Here is a 27,027-nt window from a genome sequence, read left to right as displayed (position 1 = left end):
ACTGAAGGTCAGCAAACAGCCTCCACTGGACTGCAGGGACAGCCACCAGGAACGACAAAGTTTACAGATGGACTGGGCACTACAGCTACAGGACCAGAGTCCTAGAAGTGATGTGGAAAACAGGTGGTTTCCAGGTACAGAGAAACAGCAAATATGGTCATAGTAGAGTGTCTCTGAGTCTAGAGTATATGGAGCCTCAAAGCTCTTAAGGCGGGGCCCAGTACCTCACAGTGAATTGCCCAAGCCAGTCCCCAATCCCCAAGGTTATCTATACCCAGAATTTGAACTCATAAGAGCAAGAAAACAAAAGCACTCCTATTTATACAAAATTTATTACATTTCGTTCAGGATTACAGTCTATCAACACCACCAGCACAAAACACAAAGGGGCCAGGCTGCTGAATGTCAGCAGCTTGTCTGGGGAGGGTGCAAGAGGCTCCAGCCTTTGGGGACTCTGAAGCAGAAGGAAGCAAGGAAAGGACTAGGCGTAGAGGTCCTCTCTGTCTGCAGAGTAGACCTCACCCTCCTGCAGGAGGGCAAAGTTGAGGAAGTGGGAGGGCCTATGGACCTCGTGGTAGAATTCCTTGGGGTTTGCCAGCTGCAGCTCGTATTTCATGTTGGGGTCATGCCGAACACCTTAGAGAGGGGAGACAGCAGATGTTAACAAGGGTCTGCCTGCCTCACCCAGCCTGGGCCCTGGGCAGGCAGACCCCACGAGCCAAGAGTGCTGGCCTCTCCTGATCCACCCTTCCCTGCTCACACCTCCCATGTTGTCTGTCACACAACCACATACCCATAAAGTTGTAGTTCCAGGAAGACTGGGCAGGAACCATAAAGAAGCCGAGGAATCGGTCTGACAGGAGCATCTGGACCCTCTCGTAGTGTGAGGGCAGGTAGCCTTTGGGGTTGTTGCCTTTGTCCGTGTTCTGTCGGCCCCACTCATAGCCACTGGGGGTCAGCTTGTAGGCTGTCAGTGTGCAGGATCCTGGGGTGAAGCTTCGGGGAGGGAAAAGACAGACTGAGAGCTCAGGGCACCAGTCCAGGTCCTGACCTGCAATACCTGCCCTATAATATTTCCATTCAAGGAGGCCCACACCCACCTGCAGGTGATGATAATTGTCTTCTCGCCATCCCAAGATGGGTTGTCCGCCATGATCTTGGCATGAGTGGTGACATCTTGGGGTGACAGCTGGGGAGACTCATTGGGCTGAGTGTGGATCCAACCTAAGGGTTCCATCTCCTGCAGGCAAAGAGCAATACAGAGCTGTTCACCCTATCTGCAGACAAATGCCACCCATCAGGGTAACCTGGCAGAAAGTTCAGTTCCCAGGCTCCTCCACCACAAACCTTGAGGTACTCATGCTGGGGCAGCTGGCTGGGCAGGTGCACAGTCTGGTGAGTGCCCCACTGGGGCACCATCACAATACAGCGGATCTCCTTCACCTGAGGGTTATCTGGAGGACTCACCCCATACAGGTATCCTGCAATCTGGAGATGAGGGGATCAGAAACTATTCCCAGTACCAACTCAGAATGCCAGAATTTCTTCCCATTCCCAAGAAAAAGGTGGTTTTTCAAAATACAGTTACTTGTTCAAAATGTTACACACGAACCTCATCTCAAAGTGTCCCAGGATCTGGGAGAATCAAACTTGGGTCATTAGGTTTGGCGGCAAGTGCCTCTCCCCTCTGAACCCCGAACTTCTTAAAAATTTATCATTGGAGCTAGAGAGATGGCTCAGTGGTTAAGAGCACTGATTGTTCTTCCAGAGAACCTGGATTCAATTCCCAGCACCCACATGGCAGCTCACAACTGTCCGTGATTCCAGTTCCAGGAGACCCAACACCCTCACACAGGCATGCATGAAGGCAAAAACAATGCATATTAAAAAAACTAATTTAAAAATATTTAATGTACTGTTATTATGTATGTGTATATAAGAGGACTTGTGTGCACTGAGTGTGAAGGTCAGAGACAAGTCTGTGGACTCCTTGGCTCTCTCCTTCCACCTTTCCAGGGTTCTGGGGAACCAAACTTGGTGTCCGGCTTATGCGAGGTGCTTCACCTATTGAGCCATCTCACCAGCCTCGGGTTGGCTGGTTTTCTTCTCAAGAAACGGAATCCAGGGCCTCGAGCATGCCAGGGAAAGATTCTGCGACTGAGCTTTCTCTACAGTCTTTTTCTTTCCTCTTTAAATTTCTCTCTCTTTTTTGGTTGGTTTTTTTTTTTCTTTTTTTTTTTTTTTTTTTTTTGAGACAGGGTCTCACTAGGTAGTTCTGGCTGTCTTAGAACTCACTATGGCCTCGAACACACATGGCGCTGTGTTACAAAAGATTTTCTTTCTTTTTTTTACTTTATTATTATTACGTGTGTACTTGTAGATGAATGCATGCCATGGTGTGCATGTGAGAGTCAGGGGATAACTGAGGAGCCGGTTCTCTCCTCCCACAGTAGAATTTGGGAACTTGACTCAGGTTTTCGGCTTTGTGCAGCACATGTTTATCCTCTGAGTCATCTGCTGCCCAAGGATTTCTGGGTTTTTAGTTTTAAAACTTTTAAATATATACCTATTTAGTGTGTGTGTATGCATTAGTGTGCATGTGTGTCACACTGGACATATAGAGGTCACAGGACAATTGACAGGAGTCAGTTCTTTCCTTCTACCCTATAGATTCTGGAGCTCAAAGTGTGGCCAGCAGACTTAGCAGCAAGCACCTTTACCTACAGAGTCATTTCACCAGCCTGACATTTTCATACAAGTATATAATGGGTTTTCATTTATTTCTTTGAGAAAGTTTCATTTGGTACCGGCTGGACCACAGAAGCTGGCTTTGAACTCCTGATCATCCTCTACTTCTCAGGAGCTTGGGTTATAGGCCTGTGCCACCACACCAAACCAAAATACAGCTGTCTCAGTTTGTAGCGAACGCTGGCCTTTAAACTTACAGCAATCCTCTTCCTCAGCTGTCCAGGTGCTGAGATTAAGGCGCTTACCACTAGGCCCAGCTGAGTTTAATGTTGCGAAAAGTTTCAACACTAAGATTATCAGTATTTTCTAATACTTCAGTATTTTCCATTCATATTTTTACTCTATTTAGATTTTACTTTTGTGAGTGGTTGGGAAAAAAAAAAAAAAGGACCTTGCTCTTTCCTATCTCAATATCATAAAGTACGCAGTAATAAGATTTGACTATGCACATAAATGAATCTATTTGTTATTTTCTGCCAATAAATTCTACCCCGATAATATTTTCTCTGAACTGCCATAGCTTTGTGAACTGTTTTGATACCCTCCTGTTTGTGCTGTCTTTTTCAAGTTATTCATTCATCCATGAATCCTGAAACCAGCACCTCAGAGTTCCTGGGACTAGCAAGTGAAATTTACACACAGACTAGGTGGGCTCACACACGGCCCAGCTGTGTGCTTACTCACTTGGGCACGCAGATCAGATATGCAGATAAACTTCTTGAGCACATTCTTGGGAAGAATGTAAGTATAACCAGTTTCCTTGATGTCGTCAGATGAAACATAAATGTGATTGGTCCGCAGATGCAGGTTGGCAGCAGAGATGGCCCTATACAACAGACAGGAGTGTCAGCATCTCAGCCCAAGCACATCCAGCAACATGGATGGCCTGGCCACCCCTACCTTCTTGCCCTGCACAGTACCTGACTCTCCATTCAGTCTTTGATGAGAAGGTCTGGGTCTCGTAGTTGCTAGTGGTGGAGGTGATAATCTCATCACCATGCTTGTTGACAGTCCGAGTCTGTGTGGCAGTGAGCTGGGACTGTTCCTTGGTCTGCTTCTCAATCTCAGCTATCTGCTGCCGCTGCTGTGACGGTGCCGAGATCTCCATTCCTAGGATGATGTCTCGAATTTCTGACTGTGTCAGTGAAGCCACATTCACACTGTGGGGACACTGTAAGTTAAACAGGATCCCTCCCCCAGTCACTTTGGCCTTGACGGCAAAGTAGGACCAGGCAGGCAGAGTATACTTTGCCAAGATAGTCCTCAAGTAACGTTTCTATTTGTAAGGGCAACTTTGAGAGGTTTCTCCTCCACCTGTGGGTTCTAAGGATTGAAGTAAGGCCCTAAGGCTTGGTAGCAAGCACCTTTATCCCCTAACTATCCTTTGATGAAATGGAGATATAGTGACACTGTGAAGAATTACCACATCCCAAGAAGCACGACACAATAACACACATGTACTTTTAGCTACTCAGCATCTGTAACTCTTACTTTTCTTCAACAAAAATTGCCCCCATACAGGACAACTCTCAAAAATGGAAACCCCAAATTGGGTGTAGGGATACACATTGATAATCCAGCACTTGGGAGGTTAAAGCAAGAGCAGTGTTGGGAGTTCAAGGCCAGCCTGGGATACATAACAAAACCCTGTCTCAAACACAAGAGAAATCGAGAGAGCAAGAGCAAGAGAATGCATCTGTTCAAAATGGCATCGGTACCTTCACTGAGAATTAGTGGTCAATAGTGAGACTGGATATTGACTACCTTTCTTCCTAAGCACCTCTGAGATGCTATTTTTCTTTTGAGACATTACCTCATGTGGCCCACTTCTAACTCATGCACTTAAAGATAACATTGAATTCCTGATTCCCCTTGCCTCTACCTACCAAATGCTGGGGTTGGTTACAGGCATTACCAAACACTGCTAAAAAACCTGAGGAACTTCTAAGGCTAAAAGTTCAAAACCGCTGGGCGGTGGTGGCGCACGCCTTTAATCCCAGCACTCGGGAGGCAGAGCCAGGCGGATCTCTGGGAGTTCGAGGCCAGCCTGGGCTACCAAGTGAGTTCCAGGAAAGGCGCAAAGCTACACAGAGAAACCCTGTCTCCAAAAAAAAAAAAAAAAAAAAAGTTCAAAACCCCAGAACCTCTACCCCGAGCGGCACACCTTGCCCTGTCTGCACTGTGGCACCTGACCCTCCCTGCTCACTTGTTTTTCTTGCCGTAGTCGGCCAAGATCAGGTCCTTGAGCTGCACCTCCACCTTGATCCACTCCTCGTCAGTCAGCGTGGGCCAGATGTGGTGGGGTTCTGTGATGGTGGTTTTGTCTGGCTTCAGGATTACCTTGGCCCTATCATTGTTCACGTGCAAAGCACGAAGAATCAAGATGAGCCGGGAGAAAGCCTGGGAGGAGATGTGGAAGAGCGTGAGGTCATCAGCCTTGTGGGGATTTCCCCCCTTACCCTGTCCTCACGGGAAAGCAAGCGCTATCTCCAAATTCTTAATGTGCCAACCCCTTACAAGTCAAAAGGCCTCACTCTTTGTACGCACAGCTCAAGAATTTGAAAATGACCTCATCAAGTGTCTTATGGAGATACTGAGGCACAGTATCTTCTCTCTGTTTCAAATCCACCCCAGAGAGACCCTCTTCCTAAGGAGTCAAATTACCGTGTAGGAGGAGATAGTCTTGAGCCAGTCATCGTAGAGGTTGAAGAGAACCATCTGAGGCTCTGTGGCTTTAAGGATGAGATCCCCAAACTTCTCCACCTTGAGACAAGCCTGGAAGGGGAGCTGGAGCTCGGATCCTTTGATCACAATGTTGGGGAAGTCCAGCAAGTGTACCTAAGGCAAAGTTCAAGGTCAGAGAGAAAGCCCAGAGGCTCAGGCCTACTTTCGTCCACCGTGTTCACCTCTCACCTCCAACGGATCCAGCATGCCCTTCCTGGTGACGATGATCTGTTTAGGCTGTTCCTCCACAGGCAGAGATCGGATCAGGGCAGCCACTTCCTCAGCTGTCTTCCACTTGGCCAACTAACAACCAAAACAAAGAAAACGAAGCTGAGTCTATCTTCCTCAATTAACTAGAAAAAAATCCTACTTTTGAACATTGACTGTTTCTATAATGAACATGAACACAGTTGTTTAACTTAGTAATTAGAAAAAGGTACCTACATGTTTAATGATGAATTATAGTTCAGAAACAGCAAAATAAGACAGGGGCCAGAGCAATGAGTCTTACGGAGGACCCGAGTTTGGTTCTCATCACCCACCCCAGGCAGCTCACAATTAACTGCCTCTAGCTCTAGCTGCAGACCCAGTGCCTCTGGCCTCTGTAGTTGCTCTCCCCTACATGTAACCACCCCCCCCCACACACAATTAAAATAAAATAATATTTATTTTTTTAGAGACATGACCTCACTATGCAGTCTTGGCTGGCCTACAACTCACTATGTAGGCCAGGCTGACTTCAAACTCATGAAGATATACTTACCTCTGCTTTTCTTTTTTTTTTTTTTTTTTTTTTTTTTGGTTTTTCGAGACAAGGTTTCTCTATGTAGCTTTGCGCCTTTCCTGGAATTCACTTGGTAGCCCAGGCTGGCCTCGAACTCACAGAGATCCGCCTGGTTCTGCCTCCCGAGTGCTGGGATTAAAGGCGTGCGCCACCACCGCCCGGCTACCTCTGCTTTTCAACTGCTAGGACTAAAGGCATGTACCAGCATGCCCAGCCTAATAAGATAATTTTCAAAAAAATCTAAATAAAGCCATGTGGTAGTGGTGCACGCCTTTAATCCCATCACTTGAGAGGCAGAGGCAGGTGGATCTCTGAGTTAGAGGCCAGCCTGGTCTACAGAGTGAGTTACAGGACACTAAGGCTACACAGAGAAACCCTGTCCTGAAAAAGAAAAAAAAAAAAAAAGTTAAGACTACTAAAGCTAGGGCTGGAGAGATGGCTCAGCAGTTAAGAACACTAGCTGTTCTTCCATAGGTCCTGAGTTCAATTCCCAGCAACCACATGGTGGCTCACAACCATCTGTAATGAGATCTGGTGCCCTCTTCTGGCCTGCAAGGATACATGCAGACATTACACTGTATATATAATTAATAAATCTTAAAAAATACTAAAGCTACATAAAGAAATGAATCTTGATGGATAAGACTGCGGTGAACACACACACACACACACACACACACACACACACACACACACACACACACACAAAGACTGTGGTGAGCCAAGTAAAAACAAGAGCTCATTCTAGAAAGAAAAATATGGACAAAGCCCTAGAAATGAGATGAGCATTGAGATTTTGGGAGAGTAGGATCTTGGAATAATTATTAAGAGGACTTGTAAATATCATGCTATATGTACTATAAATATAGAAAAGAGAATCGTGACTGGGTAGGTACAGCCCAGCCTGGCATCAAATGTCCAGGAAACCAAAGGGTATACATTCCCTTTATAAAGACAGAGGACAGAGGGAGAGGCTTAGGAAGGTAATGAAGACCTTCACATGCTTGGACCTCCTCCAAGGGCGTGAAGAGCTGACTCACAGAGTCGAGGGTTTACCAGGCAAGTGTGAGGCCATAGTCTGGATTCCCAGCACCCACTTAAATCTCAGGCACGGGCACTCATAACCCTAATACTCAAGAAGCCAAGTATGCTGACAAGCTCTGCAGATTCACACAAAACATGTCTCCTTCTCTGTGACTGTGTGCAGCCCTGGCTGTCCTCAAACCTATGGCAATCCTCTTCCCTCTGCATCCCGAGTACTGAGATATATGCCACCACACCCAGCAATGCCATCTTTCAAGAGAGAAATAGGTATGTTTTCTCACGTTCCCCCTCCCCCCTTCCAAGAATGAGAGACAGTAATGTTCACGGCCTCACTATTATTTTTGTGGCTTACCTGACCCAAACGCTTCTGTCCAGCCCACACAGATGTGTGGATTATCTTGAGGAAAAGCTGCCCTGTGCGTGGGTTGAAGATGAAGATGGCCCCATTGATGGGTTTGGTTGTCAAGTTCCCCTCAAAGGTCTAAAGAACAAGTATATTAGTTAGCATGGACTAGACACAACCACCCCGATTCATTCAATGGGTACACATGCTCTCACAGGCACTTGAAGTCTGCAAGCCCACTCTCACCTTGTGGATAGTCACTCTATAGACATTGGTGTCATCCACAAACCAGATAATCTGGTTAGAGAAGAGTTCACCATAGTTTTGAGAGGACAGATAAGGTTCAGTGGGCTCAGATGAATACAGCTGCAGTCCTTTGCGTATCCGTTCACGTAACACATACAAGGCAGGATTTGCCTTCATGATCTTGGCCATAGCCTGCTGTATGAGAGGCTTGCTGCCTGGAAACCAGTTTCCATAGGCACTGTGAGGACGAAAGGGTCACAAGAACTTAAGCATAGGCCAAAAGCCCCAAGGAAAAGGTGAAGGGACAGCAAAGGGATAAAGCTGGTTGGTCAGATGTATGTAACAACCTGCTAATGCATGTACATACGAGAGAGAGTCAGTGACCCAGGAAGATAAAACCTCGTCTTAGCCAGGCAAACTAAAACTGGTGTAAATGGGCTAATGTGAAGGGTGTGGTGGGACACACATTTAGTGCCAGCACTTGGGAGGCTCAGGCAGACAGATCTCTGTGAGCTTGGGGCCAAGCTGGTCTACATAGTGATTTCCAGGCCAGCCAAGGCTATGTAGTGAGACTCTGCTTCAAATAATGAAAGAAAACATAGAAGGTACAGGGCTAATGGAAAACCTGCTTCTGAGCCCTGACTCACCTGTGTAGATTATAGGCCAGGTCAATGGCGATGAGCACACCAGTGGGCGAAGGGTAGATGCTCATGTTGTCTGTGGTATAATCCAGGAACTTGGCCCGGGCATAGCGCTCAATATCATGGGAATCATAGTCCCCCCAGCGTAACTGGATGTCAATCCAATACTTCTGTGTAGTTGTGCTGTCCATCACATCCCTAAGGGTGGAAAAAATTCAAGTTTCCAGGAAACCACAGCATAAGCAATGTCTCAGAATCGTAAGAAGTCCCAAACACTGCACTTAAATCTCAAAACCATCTCCTTTCTCATTCGAGATCAGCAAGACCCTTAGCCAGGGTGGTGATGGCACATACGTTTAATCCCAGCACCCAGGAGGCAGAGGCATGTGGATCTCTGTGAGTTTGAGACTAGCCTGGTCTACAGAGTGAGTTCCAGGGCACACAGAGAAACCCTGTCTCAAAAATCAAAATAAAACAAAACAGAAAACAAACAAAAAAGATTAGTAAGACCCCAAGCAATTGGCAGATCTGACTGTTGGTGGGTTACAGGGTTAACACTGCCTCCAAGTTTAAAAGGATGTCTGAGTTGGGAATGGTGCCTACTCTTGTACAGCATTGGAGGGGAGAGGGAGGGGTTGCGGTGGCTGAGGCAACAGGATCATAAGGTCAAAGCCAGAATAACAAAACAAAAAGGGCATGGCTAATCCCTTAAGTAACACGGCTATCATAGTAACATAAAGTCCCTGGGTACCTAAAGCTGGGCCACAAAACACTTACTTCGAGTCTGCCAGCAGTGAGGGCCGGGAGACATTCCACTTATAGGAAGCAAAGAGTAGTATATCAGCACAGGAAGAGTTCATCTTATAAGATTTTCGGGGATGGATTGTCTCTTTCTGTACTGTTTCAATTTCCAGAGCATCCAGTTCCTGGTCAAAGACCTGGAGGGAAAGATGAAAAGATTGGACCTCATTATAGAAACCCATTTACAATGAGAACTGATAGAATTTATATGAGGCAATAAGAGTCTAATCCTTAATGTGTCCAGGATAAATTTCCCATACTCAAAAGAGCAAGCTGGCTGGGCATGGTGGTGCATGATTTGAATCCCAGCACTTGGGAGGCAGAGGTAAGCAGATCTCTATATGAGTTTGAGGCCAACCTGGTTTACATAAGGAGCTCTAGGCCAGGGCCACATAAAAAGACTGTCTCAAAAAATCAAAAACAGCAAGCTAATATAACTATGATCTCTCGGCCTCCACTGCTGCCCACCTGACATAAGTCCATCACGATGCTCTCATGGATCTTCTGCCACAGGTGAGCTCGGAATATCTGGATAAGAGAGATCTTCAGTGTGGGGATCTTGCCATGCATGAAAATTCCTGTCAGGTCCAGCTGCACCTGGAAGCCTACATATACCTGCCAGGAAAGAGAAATGACATTAGAGACCAGAGAGGCCAGCTCTTAGGACAAAATGAAAGCAACAGAAACACCTTTTCTTATCTCCCATGTTGGACAATCACACTCACATTGGCTCGATTGATTGTTGGGGACCACCAGAGAGTGAATCTACGATTAGGAATCTGGTTTAATCCTGATCGCTGAGCATTGGTTAGCTTCTTCCACTTCATGGACTCCTCAAAGCCACTGGCTTTCTCCCTGAGGGGCAGAGGAACCAAATAAGATGATGCCCTTGCATCTCCCAGAGCTGGCTAACCCTCACAGGATAACTGAGAAGCAGCAGACCACTAAAGCCTAGCAGTGAGGAGCTCAGGTGGTTGTGACGAGTCCCCGTAAAGAGGACAGAAAGAGGTCTTACCAGAACAGACCTTCCCAGGTAGGGAAGTAAGTGCCCTTGAAGAGAGTGTGCTCCAGAATGCCCTCCACACCACCCAGGGCCTGAATCATGTCTGTGCGGTAGTTGTTGAGGTTCCAGAGCTTGCCATCATGCCGCTGATGTGTCCACCAGAAGGGGTTCTGCTTCAAAACCTAGACAGTGCGACAGGGACGGTGAAGCTTTGGGTGCCCACCACCCGAAGTGACAGGGATGCTATCCTGATTTAGAGAATTCCATCCATTCACCACTCCATATACCTGGTACTGCTTAAAGTCAGTTCGGACACGCCAGCCCTTGTCATAAGCCAATGTGTGCCGGTCCTTCTGGAAGAGAGTATTGATCCGTGGAATGCCTCGATCCCATGAATCTTCTAAATCTTCTAAAGTCAACCGTCTGCCAGAAAAAATAAAGTCAACATCCTTTCTCATGCAAAGAGAAACATTCAACATTCTTTGGCCAAGGATGAGTAGAATCAGTCTTAACTCCTAAAAACATACTCTGCCCATGAATCCACTTACGACTCACAGTGTTGTGATGCAACCCCCAGTCCTTAGATTGGTATACCCTCCAGGATGCCCACCTGTTCTGAGCAATAGCCTCCTGTCTCTTGAGTGCATACTCAGCCCAGACCCGTTGAGAGTCAATGAACTCGCTCTCCCACGGCTGTATGTAGCGGTACAAGTTGGGAATCAGTTGGTCTTCTTCATGACTCATTCCTGAACGGAAGTGTGTGATACCCACATCTGTTTGCTTGGACCACCTGTTTTGGAAAATCAAGACAAGGGATAAAAGTAAAGTCAAAAGTAACGAAACACCCACTCCCCTCAGAGTCTAAGTAATGAGACTAACATGAAGGTTGCCAAGCAAGCCCTACCTGAGGTCAGACTGGGGGATGAGCACATGGCCCATTGAGAGCATGCCAAGCCCACCCAGCTCTTTAGGGGTGTAGAACACAACAGGGGGGAACCGACTTGGCATCTTGGAGTTCAATCCAATCTTGATACGCGTCTGGATCTTGTTTTCACACTTTACCAGTAAGTCTAGGAGTTCCTGCGTATTTACCACGGCCTCTCGAAAGTATGTCATAAGGCCAATGAGAGCTGTATTCCACTTATTCACAATCTGAAGTTAGTGGGAAAGAGTAAATGCCACATGAGCAATGCAGGCCTTCCATATCTAGTTAGCTACATCTCTAGTACGAGAAAGCGTTAATCTTAAAATCATTAGTAATTAGAAAACTAAACAAACAACAAACAAACACGATGAGGTTGCTAGTTCACACCCACCAGGATAGAAATAATCAAGAGACAGAGGACTGGGCCACTGTGATGGTTCGGTGGGTAAAAGGACTGCTATCAAGCCTGAAGACTTGAGCGCAATCCCCAAAACCCACAGAGTTGGAGGAAGAACCCACTTCTGCCTGTAATCCCAGTTCTTAGGAGGCGGAGTCAGAAGGATCAAGAGTTCAATACCAGTCTGGATTATTGATAAAGTTTCTCTCAAGTAAGCAAACAAATAAACAAAACAAAGGAATAAAGTAAACAAGTTCAAACCCAACATTATGCTCTCGTAATCTCTAAAAGCACTTTGTAAAATAATCCGGCTAGCTGACTCACTATATGCATATTTCGTTAATTTTCACAAAAGCCCTCTGAGCTAGAACTATGGTGACCCTCACTTTACAGAGACGGGGAGAGGGCAAGGCTCTCAACAGACCCAGCAATCCAACTTGACTCTAGATGTGTACATTAACCATGATTGGGAAGCACCTCCCTCAATTCCCAGTCACTCCTCCATCAGGTCTGAGCAGTGCAGAGACAGGATTGCTGGAGCTCACTGGCTTCCAGTCGAACCCCAAGCTCTGGGAGAGACCCTATGTTAAAGGACTAGGAAGAGGGTGTCAGAGAAGCACAGCACCCCATCCTCCCCAAGTCAGTCAGTCAGTCAGTCAGTCAGTCACTCTCTCTCTCTCTCTCTCTCTCTCTCTCTCTCTCTCTCTCTCTCTCTCTCTCTCTCTCACACACACACACACACACACACACACACAAAACCTTTTAAAGGAGAGGCAGGAGGAATGGGAAGAAAACAAAAAAGGGTAAAAAGAGATAAATACAGTTATAACACATTGTACACAAGTGAATTATACCAAAAACAAAAACAAAAAAAAAGAAAGAAAGAAAAGGGAATAAAAGTAAAAAGCCAAAAAACAAAACCAAAAGGCCTGTCTTGATGTACAGCTTCCTCTAGGAGGCTTCTAACTATCTACTCCAGTTCTGGCAAACTGTCTCTACTCAACTCCCATAAAGTCTCATCCATACCATCTGGCTTCCATCCCAACTAGTTCTGAAATAGTTCTAAGGTCACCAATGACGTCCTAACTGCCAATTCCACTGGCTCCTATTCAGTCCTTATCTAACCAAACTGTTCTTAGGCAACAGACACAGTTAAACACCTGCTCAATTCTGGACACCAGTTCTTGACAGCCTTGACTGCCCACATCCCAGCACTGTCTCGTTCTGCTCAGCACACCTCAGAGTTTCCCATCATCCTAACCTGCCCTTCCTGTCTCACTCTCCACTCTTCCTGGCAGTCTCATGAACCCTTGAGCTTTCAACCTTTACACCATGAGACTCCCAGATCTATCCCTTCCCCACACCCAGGGGTAAATGACAGTCTCTCAGGACATATTTGGTTCTAACACAGGGACTGTTCCTGGCATCTCTGATGGGGAGATGTTGGGGGTAGTGCCAGACAACACACATAGAAACTCCAACAAACGACATGGCTGAAAGTGTCCATGTCCATGAATGTGTAACATTACTTTAGGCAGGTGTGCTGGCACACACCTGCCATCTCATCACCCATGGAGAAACTGGGCATAGCAGCACATGCCCAAAGGCCAGCCAGTCCAGAGATGAAAGCAGGAGGAACACTGAAGACCAAGACCAGCCTAGGTAACACAACAAGACTCCATCTCACCATGGGGGTACAAAAGCCAAGTGTGGTGGTGCACACCACACCTGGATTCTCAGCAGTGACAGGCTGAGGCAGGAAAGTTGTCTCAACTTTGAGACCCTATCACAGCAGCCCTCGTCCCACAAATAAAACAAGCCAGAATTAGCCGGGCGATGGTGGCGCACGCCTTTAATCCCAGCACTCGGGAGGCAGAGCCAGGCAGATCTCTGTGAGTTCGAGGCCAGCCTGGGCTACCAAGTGAGTCCCAGGAAAGGCGCAAAGCTACACAGAGAAACCCTGTCTCGAAAAACAAAAAACAAAAAACAAAAACAAAAAACAAAAAACAAAAACAAAAAAAAAAACAAGCCAGAATTGACATTCTAAAGTACTACACAGTGAAGAATTATAAAGCTAAAGAGTCTGGGCAGTGGTGGCACATGTCTTTAATCCCAGCACTTGCGAGGCCAGCCTGGTCCACAGAGTGAGTTCCAGGACAGCAAGGCTTACACAGTGAAACCCTCTCTCAAAAACCCAAAAACCAAACAAAAACCAGCCTAAGGGAAAATGCAAAATAGATGCTTTTGTTCAAATTAAAATCTCTTACTTTTGCCTTAATCTGAAATCACCAAAATAATAAAATCCTCAAAACCCCACAGATGCAATCTGATAAATTCTTGTTGTGAATTCTCAGAAATAAAGCCCAATCGACCCAACACTCTAAGTTGCCCTGCAGAAAGTATGGAGATTAGCACACTAGGCAAGGCTGGGAACGAGCAAGCTCAACCTCGGGAGGAGTTGAAAGGAGGAAGGACGGACTGAGAATGGCAGGGAAGCGGAGGCTTAGGGCCCTACATACCTTGGTAAAGGTGGTGGAGCCAGAGGCCATTAGGATCTGACGCACTCGGTTATGGAAGCGCTGCATCGACTCATCATCCACACGCAGGAAACACTGTGCTGTCCGTTCCTTGGTAACCTAAACCATTGAGTCAGTGTTAACTTGTCCCAGAACTTCCAGAGGGAGGGGCTGGCGACATGGCTTAGAGCAGGCAACGGTGCTTGTTACCGAGCCTTATTTCCTGAGTTCAATCTCCAGAACCCACAGAGTGGAACTGACTACAAGCTGTGCTCCAACCTCCACACAAGTACCATGGCAATAAATAAAGGTAATAAGCCTACATGGTAGTGCATGCATTTAATCCCAGTACTCAGGAAGCAGAGGCAGGGGTGGATCTTGGTGAATTCAAGGCCAACTGGTCTATATAGAGAGTTCTAGGCCAGCCATCACTATACAGTAAGACCTTGTCTCAAATAAAATAAAAAGAAAAAAAGAAAACCGAGACAGCAGGCCATGGTGGCATGTGCCTTAATCCTAACCTGTGGGAGGTAGAGAGGCAGACTGATCTCTGAGACAATCAGGGCCAGCCAGGGTTACAGAGAAACCCTGTCTACACAAGCAAGGATTAACTGTGATCACCACTAAGCTCAACCCACCCAAGGCTCATGGAGCTGATAATAAGGTATTTCTGTTCTTCACCCCACTGATGCCAGAGTTACAGGGGTGGTGAAGTGATGTCCTTTCTAGGCTCTACCTCATTCTGCAGGTTCCAGACGCCGTCCTTGTGGGTGAATTCTTCATAGCTGGTACGGCACTTAGGCAGGATGCGGCACTCAAAGCCACACATGTTGAACAGTAGGTTGGGGTTGTCTTTACTGTACACAGACACAAAGCTATTCTCCCACTGTACTGTAGTCACTGATCGTGGCAGCCGGTTTTTGATGTCCCAAAACACTGCCCGACCCCTGTCCAGAGAACATATAGAAATTTCAGTCTGTTGAACACATTTGCATTCAAAGACCAGACAGAAGACACCCCAACAGGCCTATATTCCTCCTACCCAAGACACAACCTCCTCAATATTAATTGCTTTCTGGGTCCCTAGGATTGGTGTCCTTTTAACTCTTACAAACCCAACTGAGACTCACAAGTTGACATCATGCTTCATGAGGCGCATGCGGGCATCTCGGGGCCAGCATTTCTTATTATTGTAGCCAACAATGTTCTCATTATTGGGGTCTGGATGCTCTGTCAGGTAACGCTGGATCAGATCTCGAGCCTCATCTGCTGTGAACCTACATTAAGGAAAGGTATATGTTGAGGCCCAAATACAGTAGGACCCTTTGAGAAGGCCAGCTCCATGGGTGGGGACCTCATGCCATTCTAGACTTCGTTTCACTTTACAGCCCCAACTCAGCCATTAGTCAACTAAGCTATAAGAGCCACTTCACAGGCACGACATGCTTCAATGTTCTGCAGGCTAGAGGATCTGTTCATGTTCTTTACCTGAAGAAAATGTGGATGCGATCAATATATCTACAGAAGAGGCGGATTGGGTGCGCAGCCTCAGTGGCTATGTCCTGGAAACTGAGAAAGTCATTTGGCATCTGAGGAGGCCCAGCCATCTCACTGGCCCGGTGCAATCCCAATACAAGCAAATCCATCACCAAGCCATAGTACTGTACAATGAACGAGGCAAACTGCAGGCCTCTGATGATCCCATATGAATTTGTATGGTTCATGTCCTAGAAAAAAAAAAAGAACCACAACTATTAACTATGGCTAAGGAGGCTGTGTGTGGCCCAGGTGCTTCAGAGTCCAATCTCCTTCATTCTCCCTCAGCAAATCCTAACTTAATGGGTCAGACAACCCCTTAACACATTTTTTGCTACTTGCTCCAAGACGGACCTTATAGTTAATGACAACATTGTTCTTGGCTGTCATGTAGTCAGCTATGTTGTGGTCCACAATGAGTCGCAGCAGCCTATTAAGCAAGGTCAAGTCAATCTTTTCATACATCTTCTCAAAGCGGGACTCCAACATGACATTACACTCGCCCTCACTGGTCTCCCACACATCCTGCAAGTTATTGATACCTAAAAAAAGCAAAAAGACAGAGCTATTGCTGATTAGAAATTCCTTTTCAGGTCTAGTAACCACAGCAGCTTTCAACACATTCCAAAACCCTCTATCTATCATTCATCCATCCGTCTATCCGTCTGTCCATCCATCCACCCATCCATCCACCCACCCACCTACCCATCCATCCACCCACCCATCCATCCATCCACCCACCCATCCATCCATCCATCCATCCATCCATCCATCCATCCATCCATCCACCCACCCACCCATCCATCCATCCATCCATCCATCCTGGCTGCTACAAGTGTCAGCTTCGCTCAACAACCATACTATTCACTTTTTTGTTTGTTTGTTTGTTTTTTCTTTTTCTTTTTCTTTTTTTTTTTTAAAGATTTATTTATTTATTATGTATACAGTGTTCTGTCTGCATATACACCTGCAGGCCAGAAGAGGGCACCAGGTCTCATTACAGATGGTTGTGAGCCACCATGTGGTTGCTGGGAATTGAACTCAGGACCTCTGGAAGAACAGCCAGTGCTCTTAACCGCTGAGCCATCTACCCAGCCCGTTTGTTTGTTTTTTCAAGATAGGGTTCTCTGTATAGCTCTGGCTGTCCTGAAACTCACTCTGTAGACCAGGCTGGCCTTGAACTCATAGATCTGCCTGCCTCTGCCTCCCAAGTGCCGGGATTAAAGGTGTTCGCAGCCACCACCAGGCAGTATTATTCACTCTTATCATGAAAAAGCGTCAAATGACTATGCAGCCTGGGTAGGAATTTTTATATAGAACACATCCCCCTTTCTCTGCAGGATGCTAACTCCGGCAGTTTTACCTTGGCACCACTTGTAAACAAGCAGCGGAGGTGGTTCTGTGTCAGCAGGCTTGATCCAGGGCGGGAAAAGACGGCGCTTATCTGCTTCATACCACAGGTACTGGTCCAAGTAGGCATCAGTTATTTTCTCCAGTGGTTCTACATCATAAACTGGCACCAGGTGGCTATAGAGATCCATAAACTCAATGCCCACCTGTGGGAGAAGGAACCTGGCTCACATCAATTCACCTAGTCAACTTGGCACCCTCTAGATGCCAAGAATAAATAGCATAGGCCAAAAGAAAGCTCAGAGAGCATCTCACTCACTTCCTTAAAGGCTCTCTGTGTGAGGAGGTGACGCTTGATGCGGGACAAAGCCTCATGGGGGTTGTCGTAGGCTTGCTCGATCAGACCCAGCTCCTCCCTCTGAGACTGGTTTAACCTAGACTTCACACTAACAAGCAAAGGAAAAGGTGAATGAAGGACTACACCTTTCTTTGGACTCTGACCACAACACCGTTCCCTGTTACCCTCCCAGCAGGAACCCTCCCCGCCATCCCTCACCTGTAAGCTTCCTTGAGGCGCTCCAGAGCCAAGATGAGCAGCTTGGTGTCGTGCTTGTAGGAGAGTGGAGGGAATGGGATGGGAGAGAATCTGCGGCTCTCCAGCCAATGCACAGTGGTCGTATACACCGCCACTGCCTCTTCTGCCGTAATGTAAGGACCATCCTGCAAGGGGAACATGGAGCTAGTCCCCCACTATCGTCCAAACCAGTACAAAGCAGGGCCCCATCTGCAGCCCACCTTACCACCCAGCCCTCACACCCGGCCTAGCTGGCCCAACCTTCAGGTAATTGTGCTGCCGCTCCTGCTCTGCCTTTAGGTACAGGCGGGTGAGACGGCCCAAGTTCTTTTTACAAACAGTCTTGTCTACAGTGGCCCCACGGCGGATTCGTTCACGGTTGTAGTGGGCAGTATTGGTCCACCAATCAGCCTTGGCCTTAACGTACCGAAGAATCATATTCTCTATAGGTGTTGGCAGTCCTGGGACCTGAAAATATAAACACAACGGAAAAGCAATAGGAGCTGAGCACAGTGTTTCACCCCTGTGTCCCAGCATAAAGGCAGATAGATCTCTTGAGTTGAGACCAGCCTGGCCTGCACAGTTACAGGTCAGCCAGGACAACACAGTCAAACAGTCTTAAGAAAGGAGGGATTGGGAGCGATAGAAGGTGGACATTACGGGTGCATTAATCCTAACCTCAGGAAGATGAATGGCTGTGCCTCCTTGGAGGCGGAGGAAAGCCTACCTTCCAGGGAATGTTGGCCTTCCAGCAGCGCCAGGCTTCACTGAGATGCTGCAGAATTGTCCGGGCCTTGTTCTGTTTGATGCCTTCAGGCATCATGTCCAGAATATCGTGCATCACAGCTGCCCTAAGCTCGAGGTCAAAATGGGACTCCACTCGTTGCTTTGTTACTGTCTTCGCCACCCCCTTTGAGTGACGGCCTACGAGTGAAGGGGGCCCAGAGATTAGATCAATAAACAGTAACAAGTGTCCATATGCTCCACACATGCAGAAAGACAAACCACTTCAGACAGTCACAACCATATTTCGGAGGAGCTTCTGCTGCAAATGCATGATAGTTCACATCCCACAGAGCAGCCCCAGAACTACACTACTAGGTCAGACTCATGTGAAACAAGCGAACTTAGAAGCAAGACTACACGACACACGCAGACCAAAGCACAGGACAGCAGGCACCCTCGTCTACCTGTGAAGCCATGAGACACCACGGGTAGAGAAAGTCACTTACCTTCAAACTGCCGGGCCAGAAGGTTGCCCAGCCATCGCTCTAGCAAAGGGGTAATTCCACGCATGAAAAACAGCCAGACTCTCCAGCCAGCAGCCCAGAAACCACAGCCGGGGCCTTTCCCTACAGGGCCCTGCAGTCAAGCAGAAATCAGGAACATAAATGAACAATTCTTTTATAAAAAGATAGAGGTGGAGGAGGAAGAGCCATTTGTCAGGCTGCTGAGGGGACAGGGTAAATGCTCTAGAGTCCTCAAAATCTAGAACAGGGAAGCATATGAGAACTTCAAGGCATGGAATGAATCAGTGGTAGGTTTGGGAGGAAGTGCTGAGATTCACCAAGTATGGTAATGGCACAGTCAAGCGAGTCTCTCCAAGGAGGTCCCGGGGAAGAACTGACTTCAGGGAAAAGGTCAAAGAGCAGCTGAGAAGGCAGGCAGGCAGGCAGCGAGGGCGGCTCTCACCGTGTTGAAGCGGTAATAGATGAGATGTTTCAAGTCCTTGCACATGCGGATCTGGCGCATCAGTTTGTATTTGTATCGATACATGCCCGTCAACTGCCCCACGTGGGCGAATATATACTGCAATCCATCTGCCAGCTGCAATAAAATGGCCCTCAGACTTAGAGCCTGAGCCCGCTCCATAGCCTTCACCCTGCCTCCCCACCTGGGCAGAGGTCCGGGCAGCATGGCCTCACCTGGAAGGCATCCACATTGCCCAAGCGATACTGCACGTGACTGTCCACAACCAGCTTAGTTAAACGCAGTACCTCCCGACACAGATGGAAAGCATTCCCAAAACGAGATTTCTTTCTTTCCTGAAAAGCCAAGAACAGAAAGAACATTAATGACAGTGGCCACAAAAGGAGGTATACAACAGTGCCATCCACCCCTAAGCCCAGCAGAGCTCCGAGGTCTGATGACGGCACCTTGGTGGTGAGCGTCTTGACAGGCTTCAGGTTGAAGTTGTAGTCCAAGTGCAGGTAGTTGAGGTTCTTCCGGTGAATGAGGAGGTTGAGCATGTTGTAGCCCTGGCGGCAAACCTGCAGGCCCACCTCCACCCAGTCTAGCTTTGTGGACTGAAAGAATTTGGTAGCTTTGAACGAGCGGAACAGATACCTGGTGAGAATAAAGGAGGGTTAAAGCTGGCACATTGACTCTCCTACAGCGAAAGTGTAGCAGGGCCTCCAGCACCTTACCTCTTCTTCTGGGCTTTCGGGGGCCGATGCTTGAGAGCATTCAGCACATAGTACTTCAGCAGCTTCTGATAGGAGACTCGCACCTTCACAGGCTGCCCAGCAGGACAGTGCTCCCGATACCTGGTTAAATTAGCCCATCAGAGAATTGCCCACCTCTCCTTCCAGACACTCTGGGAAAGGCTGCATGCCCATCCAGATGGAGTCTTTTCTCCTATGTTATACCTCTACTACCGGCCCCTTAGGTAGAAACCTTACCAGTTCTTGACAAGGGGTATGTCCAGGGCCCGGCGGGTACGACCAGAGCGTAAGTTAAAGGGCCGTGGTGCCCAAAGCAGGGCAATGCCATTGGCTGTATTGTCTGTATAGAGGGGTGTGTCCTTCAGGAAGGGCTCCACAAACTCTGGAAGTTCAAATTCCTCATCATCATCAGGCAGTGGTTCCTGGCTCTGAAAAAGAAATCCTCAAGTGTTCATTTTCCACTCACTGAGCGCAGACTTGAGATGAGCGGAAAACTCTCTGGGATGAAGCATAGTAGCTACACAGGTCACGAAGACTGGGATGCTGGACAAGAGAAGCCCTAAAGAGCCTGGCAAAGGATCCAAGGGAGCAAAGAACAAGACAGGGCTAACCAGGAAACCAACCCTTCCACTTACCACTAAAAGCCTCCCAAAGAGCTCCCGTGCCATACCACAGGAGGTGCCCACTGCAGCCAGTCCCCACCAAAGGCCAATGAGCTTAGGGAAGGAGGCCTGAAACCCCAGCACTTAGGAGGAGGCTAAGACAGAAGGACTGAGAGTACAAGACCAACCTGGAACTACACAGTAATTCTGTGCCAACCTGTACTACACGTCCAAAAATAAAACAGTGGGGTAGAGGTTGGTAAGAGGCAGAAAACTTACCTAGCATGCACCAGACCCCAAGCTCATTCAGGACTCTCACACCCCCGCACCCTCCAAAGAACGTGATTTTCTCTTACCTTGACTGAGTGTCTATGAGAGATCGGGTTGATCAGAGGATCAAAGTAGAAAGCTGGCAAATCGGGATCCTCGGTCTTGATGAACACCACGTTAGGAGTGTGGTACCTACACGGAAAGAAGAGTCAGCCAAAGGTCTGCTCTGGCCCAAACCATACGCCGGCTTTCTCCTGTCTAACTGCTATGTTCCAGGCACCTTACCAGGTCAGGTGCACATGGTGTGGAAGGTTGTTATACAGGTAAGGAAAAGCAATCTTGTACTCAGTACGAATAGGCTGACGGATGATGATCTTATTAATATCATTGAATTCATTCCAGTCTTCATCCCTAGAACCGGAAATCAAATGAGTAGTCTAGTTCCATTGCTAGACAAGGATCTTAAGGATAAGGACTAGATTTTCATACATACAAAGTGCCTAAAATTGATATTCTCCCCAACTTACTGTAGGTTGATGTCTCGAACCAGAGGTTCAAATTTGGGTCCTCCAGGAATGGCCATATTGAGTGCCTTTGAGGTAAAGAAGGCCTTCAGATCAAACAGATAGAAGTAGTTGTCATCCACCAAGTCAGTCAGAAGCTGATTGGCCAATCGGTAGAGAGTGGACATCATAGGCAACGTGAACTGCCAGCGTTGGTAAGTGGAACCATTAACATACCTAGGGAAAAGATGGAGGGCCCATATCAAGTAGGCATTGAGCCAAGCCACTTACCTACTGCCTTCCCACAGCTATAGTTTCCAGAACTCTCACGGGATTAGTTCCACTCACTTCCTACTGTCTCTCAACGGCTGGTGGTCATAAAACCAGTCCAACACAGGGGCATCCTCCTCAGGGTCCAGCTCCAGCTGAATGGCTTCCAGCGGCTCAACATCTAAGATGTTGTCAGCATAATCCAGGGGCGGTTCCTCATCATCAAAAGGGGGGAACCGCATCCTCTTGAAATGCCTCCTGTCTCTTTTTTCTCGACGCATCATGATCCACATTGACCTAGAAGGCAAGACCATCATACAACAGTTTCTACCCATGGATCCTCAGCTGCCACTGCCACCACCCCCACCCCTAAGCGCCATATGAGCTGCCACTACCCACCACCATCACCCACCACCACCACCACCACCCACCACCACCACCATCACCATCACCCACCGCCGCCACCCACTGGTCTTCAGCCCTTCTCACCCCCACTGGGAGATGTAAACTGGCTCAATAACCCAGGGAATCTCGTTGACAAAGGAAATGGCTCCAGTGATGTGGTACAGAACAGGCACATCCCGAATCTGCTCCCAAGGCATGGGCATGTTCTCTAGCAGCTTGAGAACTGCATGAGGCATGTACTTGAGGGCTCTGCAACATTAGGAAGAGAGACCATTAGAAATGACCAAGTGTTCTGTGACTTGTCCCTTGCTGACATGCCAGAAAGTTATCACATGTTCCACAGAAAATGCTGCCTTATAGTCCAAAGCCCCAAATTAGGACTCAGGTCCTACATGACTAGGAGTCCTGCCTTCCCAGCTCCACCTTCATCTAGTGCCATTAAATGTCTTAGTTCTAGCCGGGCGGTGGTGGCGCACGCCTTTAATCCCAGCACTCGGGAGGCAGAGGCAGGCTGATCTCCGTGAGTTCGAGGCCAGCCTGGGCTACCAAGTGAGTTCCAGGAGAGGCGCAAAGCTACACAGAGAAACCCTGTCTCGAAAAACCAAAAAAAAAAAAAAAAAAAAAAAAAAAAATGTCTTAGTTCTAATCCCGGGACTCAGCCTCTAAATGAACAGCTGTCCTTTTGAAGGCACCTTCCTTCTGCCCTTCATGTAAACACCAACATATCCACTACACTGCACCATCTGTTGCTATCTATCACGCACTCAACTGTATGCTCTTAAAGGAGAGGGTCAATACTGTCTGCCCACAGCTATATCCAGAGCACCAAGAGCAAGATTCAATAACAACAGTAATGATGTTCGTTGTTGTTTGAGACAGGGTCTCACCACAGAGCTCTGGATGGCCTGGAACTCACTATGTAGAACACAAGATTCACCTGCCTCTGTCTCCCATGTGCAGGGATTAAAGGCCTGTGCTGCCACATCTGGCTTTTGCTGATGTTTTGAACAGAGCTTCTCATGGAGTAGTCTAGGCTGGCCTCAAGCCTGAAATCCTCCTGTCTCTGCAACCCAGAGATTATAGTAGTGTTCTACTATACTTCCGTGGCTGGCTAAGAAATTATTTTTGGAATAAAACTTCCAAGGCTTCCCTACATCAATTCATTAACTAGCCAAACTTTCGTATCCAAATGGAATGCTAAGAATCTCTGCAGCTTAGGGTTGAAGAATTAACAGTAGTACAGAGATCCCAGGAATTAAACATCCTAAACCCCCAAATTCTGGTGACTGAACGAACATTTTACAATGACATTACCAGGGCAAAGCAAAACAATGGCCTAAGCAGAAGAGGTGAATATTATCACGGAATTCCAATGGTCTTGTCTTACTCTTACAATCATCACTAAGTGCGGTCAGGAGCTATGTTCCACACTGAGCATAGTGGCATCTGCCTTTAATTCCAGCACTTGGGAGTCAGAGGCAGAGAGACCTCTGTGGGTTCGAAGTCAGCCTGTCCTGGTCTCCAGCCAGGGCAACAGAGAGAAACCCTGTGTGTGTGTGGAAGGGTGTCATGTTCCAAACGATAGTCCCTCTATCCACCACTGTCAACGCAGGAACAGGGAAAGGAAAGACGCCAAACTCCACATGAAATTATGCCAGGATGTTGCTTACTTACCCCAAATAGACCCTTTTGTCATGGCGGAACTTCCTGTTGGTCATGTCGCCATGGTCTCGAATGATCTTCCTGACATGTTCTGGGGGCATGTCTTCCTTCTGAGCATCCACAAACCCAAATTTCCGCTTCTCTGCATAGCGCTTGGCCTGCAACTGCTGCCATTTTCGAGCTACAAAGGCACCTCGGTTTAAAGGGCTGCACACTCTCACCTTATCCCCGCTCTTGCCCCTACGGCAACCCCCGGCACTCTGTGGGAAAGAGGCATACTCGCCGCCAAGTATCTTGCCATTTTACTCCCCCAAACTACCTGACATTTTTGCTATAGATGTTTAGGAGGGAATACTGTCTAATTCCTTCATAGTAATGCAAACCCCATAAGGGAGTGGTTTTGTCTCCACTGCTGTATCACACACACACACACACACACACACACACACACACACACACACACAGAGCTCCTCCTGCAAACAACAGGTGCTTCCAATCTTTCAATGATTTGACTGAAGGTAAAAAAGTTAAACTCGTGGTTTTGTTTCCACTGCTGTATCTCTCTCTCTCTCTCTCTCTCTCTCTCTCTCTCTCTCTCTTAGCTCCTCCTGCAAACAACAGGTGCTTCCAATCTTTCAATGATTTGACTGAAGGTAAAAAAGTTAAACTCGTGGTTTTGTTTCCACTGCTGTATCTCTCTCTCTCTCTCTCTCTCTCTCTCTCTCTCTCTCTCTCTCTCTCTCTCTCTCTCTCTCTCTCTCTCTCTCTCTCTTAGCTCCTCCTGCAAACAACAGGTGCTTCCAATCTTTCAATGATTTGACTGAAGGTAAAAAAGTTAAACTCGGCTAACAGGGCAGCGGACCCCTGATTGAGCTGCCTACAGAGAGATAAAGTGAAACCCGCCCAACACGTTCCGGCCCGCACGCGCGGTGCCCACTCGTCCCGTTCCCACTGCCCCTTACCTTTCTCCTGCAGCTTCTCCTCTGACATGTAGTCCGGCAGCGGGGCTAGAGGGCCGGGAACCGGGTTACCCGGCCCTCGGTAAGGAAACACTCCGGCCATGCCGGAAGAGTCGGGGAAGGAGAGGGAAGCCAAAACTAAGCCGCTAGGCCCGGGCCCACAAGGGGCAAATGGAATGCGTCCGGAGCCACCTGGCCTGCACGCTAGCCGGGCTGAGCGCTCGCGGCCTGGGCCTGACGCAGCTCCTCAGGCCGCTCGGCCCACCCGACCGTCTGCAGCCCAGCCTCGGACGCCCGCCACCCACCTGTCGCCCCTCACTCAGGTAGCGGCTCCGAACGCAGAGCAATGGCGGAAAGACGACGTCCGCCCCGCGTTCCCAACTCCAGGAAGTGCGCAACCGGGGGTCAGAAACTCACCCAATAGGCGCAGAGATGCTCTGAAGGATAGGCGAGAAGTCCAATTGACGTTGCAGCCCGCGCCGAGGGGGCGGGTCAAAAAGGTGGATTTCATGGCGAGGGGTGTGGCCAGGGTGGGCTCGCGCCCCGCCTTCCGCCAGTCGGATCGACTTAGGAGGCCTTTCTTTAATAGAACTGATGTCTTAATTGCCTGTTGGCGTTGCTCCCCCAAAAGTCAAAGCCATTACAATTTTAAGAAGTTTACCTACGATGCACATTTTTCCTGTATTTATTCTCATGAATTCAGAGCTAATATGTAGTACTAGCTTCAACTCAATAAATCCTTTGTTCTTCTGTGCGTTTATTACATTATCGTTAGAGTTCCTACTATGTACCAAGGAGTCAAACAATTCTTGGAAGCCCAGGACAACAGGAGGGCTGACAAGAATGCAAGATCTGGACTGGGAATGTATCTCGGAGTGCCTGTCTAATTGTACAGGAGACCCTTGCTTCTTATCTTCTCTAGCACTGAATAGACCAGTGGAGAATGTCTTTAATCCCAGCACTCATGTGGGTGAAGGCAGGAGAATCAGACATACAAGGTCTGGGGCTGGAGATATGGCTGAGTGATTAAGAGCACTATTCTTCCAGAGGACCTAGTTCAATTCCCAACACTCACATGGCAACTCAAAATTGTCTATAATTCTGATTCCATGGAACTTGATACTCTCTTCTGGCCTCTATGGACACTGCATACACGTGGTACACATAAATACATGAAACCAAACACCCATACACATAAAATAATTTTTTTTTCTTTTTCAAAAAGAAATTCAAGGTCATCCTTAACTGTGTAGAGTTTAAGTCCAGTCTTTGCTACATGAGACCACATCTCAAAAACAAAACAAAACATACCAAAGATTCTTTCTCCTTTTTTTTTTTAATTTTTTTAATTGTTTTGCTTTTGTGTGTGTCTATGCACCACATACATGCCTAGTGCACATAAAGGTTAAAAGATGACATAAGATCCCCTGGATCCCCTGCAAAAGCAACAAATGTTTTTAACCCCTAAGCTATCTCTCCCACCCCCTAAAGATTCTTGTAAAGCTTGTAATGCAATGTGATGGGCACTGGCAAGCAGGGCATGCTAACTTGCCTTCAGGGCAAGGGTTTTTTAGCTTAATGCTTGCTTATTATAAGTGAGGCCCTAGAGTTAATGCCTGGCACTGCAAGCAATGAAATAAACTAAAAAATAAAATAAAAATCCTGCCAGTCATGGTAGTAATCCCAGCACTGGGTTGCCAGTAGCAAGTGAATCTCCATGAGTTCAAGGCTAGCCTAGCCTACATAGTAAGTTCCAGGACAGCCAGGGCTACGCAGAGAGACTGTACCAAAAATAAAATAAAATAAGAATCCTCCCTTGGAAGATGGGAGGAGTTAGCCTAGAAAAATTAAAAATGTCTTAGGGAGATTTCATTGGTTGTATCTTTCTTCTCTTATTTCTCCTTCCTCTATCTGACAATGATCACTTTAACTCATGCTATAGACAAAAATTAATTCAGTGTGAATTGTAGACCTATAAGGGCTAAAAAAAAAAAAAAAATCTTAGAAGAAACCATGGGAGCAAGACTGGGGATGTGTTGTAGTAGACCATTTCCCAGCATTGCAAGGCAGGGGCAGGCATTTTAGACTGTCAGAGGTATGTGGATAAGAAGGATTTGACCTAAGCAAATGAACAGAAACAAAGTAATTCCAGATAGCAGAAACTGCTACAATAGAACTCTTTTGTTTATATTACTCTCTGCAATGTTAAGAAATGAAGCCAGGCAGTGGTGGTGCACGCCTTTAGTCCCAGCATTCAGGAGGCAGAGGCAGGTGGATCTC

General features: G+C 47.4%; 1 protein-coding gene across 1 annotated transcript; it reads right to left on the bottom strand.

Moving 5' to 3' along the window:
- Window positions 1-313: 313 nt before the first annotated feature.
- Prpf8 (pre-mRNA processing factor 8) lies at window positions 314-25,092 on the bottom strand. The gene is made up of 42 exons (XM_059271206.1): window positions 24,751-25,092; window positions 23,801-23,969; window positions 22,211-22,375; window positions 21,800-22,018; window positions 21,476-21,688; window positions 21,234-21,359; window positions 21,035-21,140; window positions 20,314-20,504; window positions 20,059-20,178; window positions 19,789-19,978; window positions 19,558-19,677; window positions 19,325-19,459; window positions 18,865-18,994; window positions 18,360-18,556; window positions 17,894-18,100; window positions 17,615-17,778; window positions 17,378-17,504; window positions 17,072-17,264; window positions 16,063-16,250; window positions 15,661-15,899; window positions 15,303-15,449; window positions 14,909-15,119; window positions 14,176-14,292; window positions 11,239-11,486; window positions 10,945-11,124; window positions 10,622-10,757; window positions 10,347-10,516; window positions 10,057-10,186; window positions 9,800-9,946; window positions 9,308-9,468; window positions 8,537-8,728; window positions 7,890-8,127; window positions 7,653-7,781; window positions 5,662-5,775; window positions 5,413-5,586; window positions 4,955-5,148; window positions 3,669-3,908; window positions 3,433-3,574; window positions 1,348-1,488; window positions 1,101-1,240; window positions 794-996; window positions 314-636 (listed from the first exon to the last, which is right to left on the bottom strand). Exons 1-42 carry the CDS (start codon window positions 24,848-24,850, stop codon window positions 482-484), a joined length of 7,008 nt encoding a protein of 2,335 aa, XP_059127189.1. The 5' UTR covers window positions 24,851-25,092; the 3' UTR covers window positions 314-481.
- Between the last annotated feature and the right edge of the window lie 1,935 nt (window positions 25,093-27,027).

The sequence above is a fragment of the Peromyscus eremicus genome, chromosome 8a, assembly GCF_949786415.1.
Source record: "Peromyscus eremicus chromosome 8a, PerEre_H2_v1, whole genome shotgun sequence".
Taxonomy (NCBI): Eukaryota; Metazoa; Chordata; class Mammalia; order Rodentia; family Cricetidae; genus Peromyscus; species Peromyscus eremicus.
The sequence above is the reverse complement of the archived record's forward strand: the minus strand, read 5'-3'. Positions and strand labels throughout refer to the sequence as shown.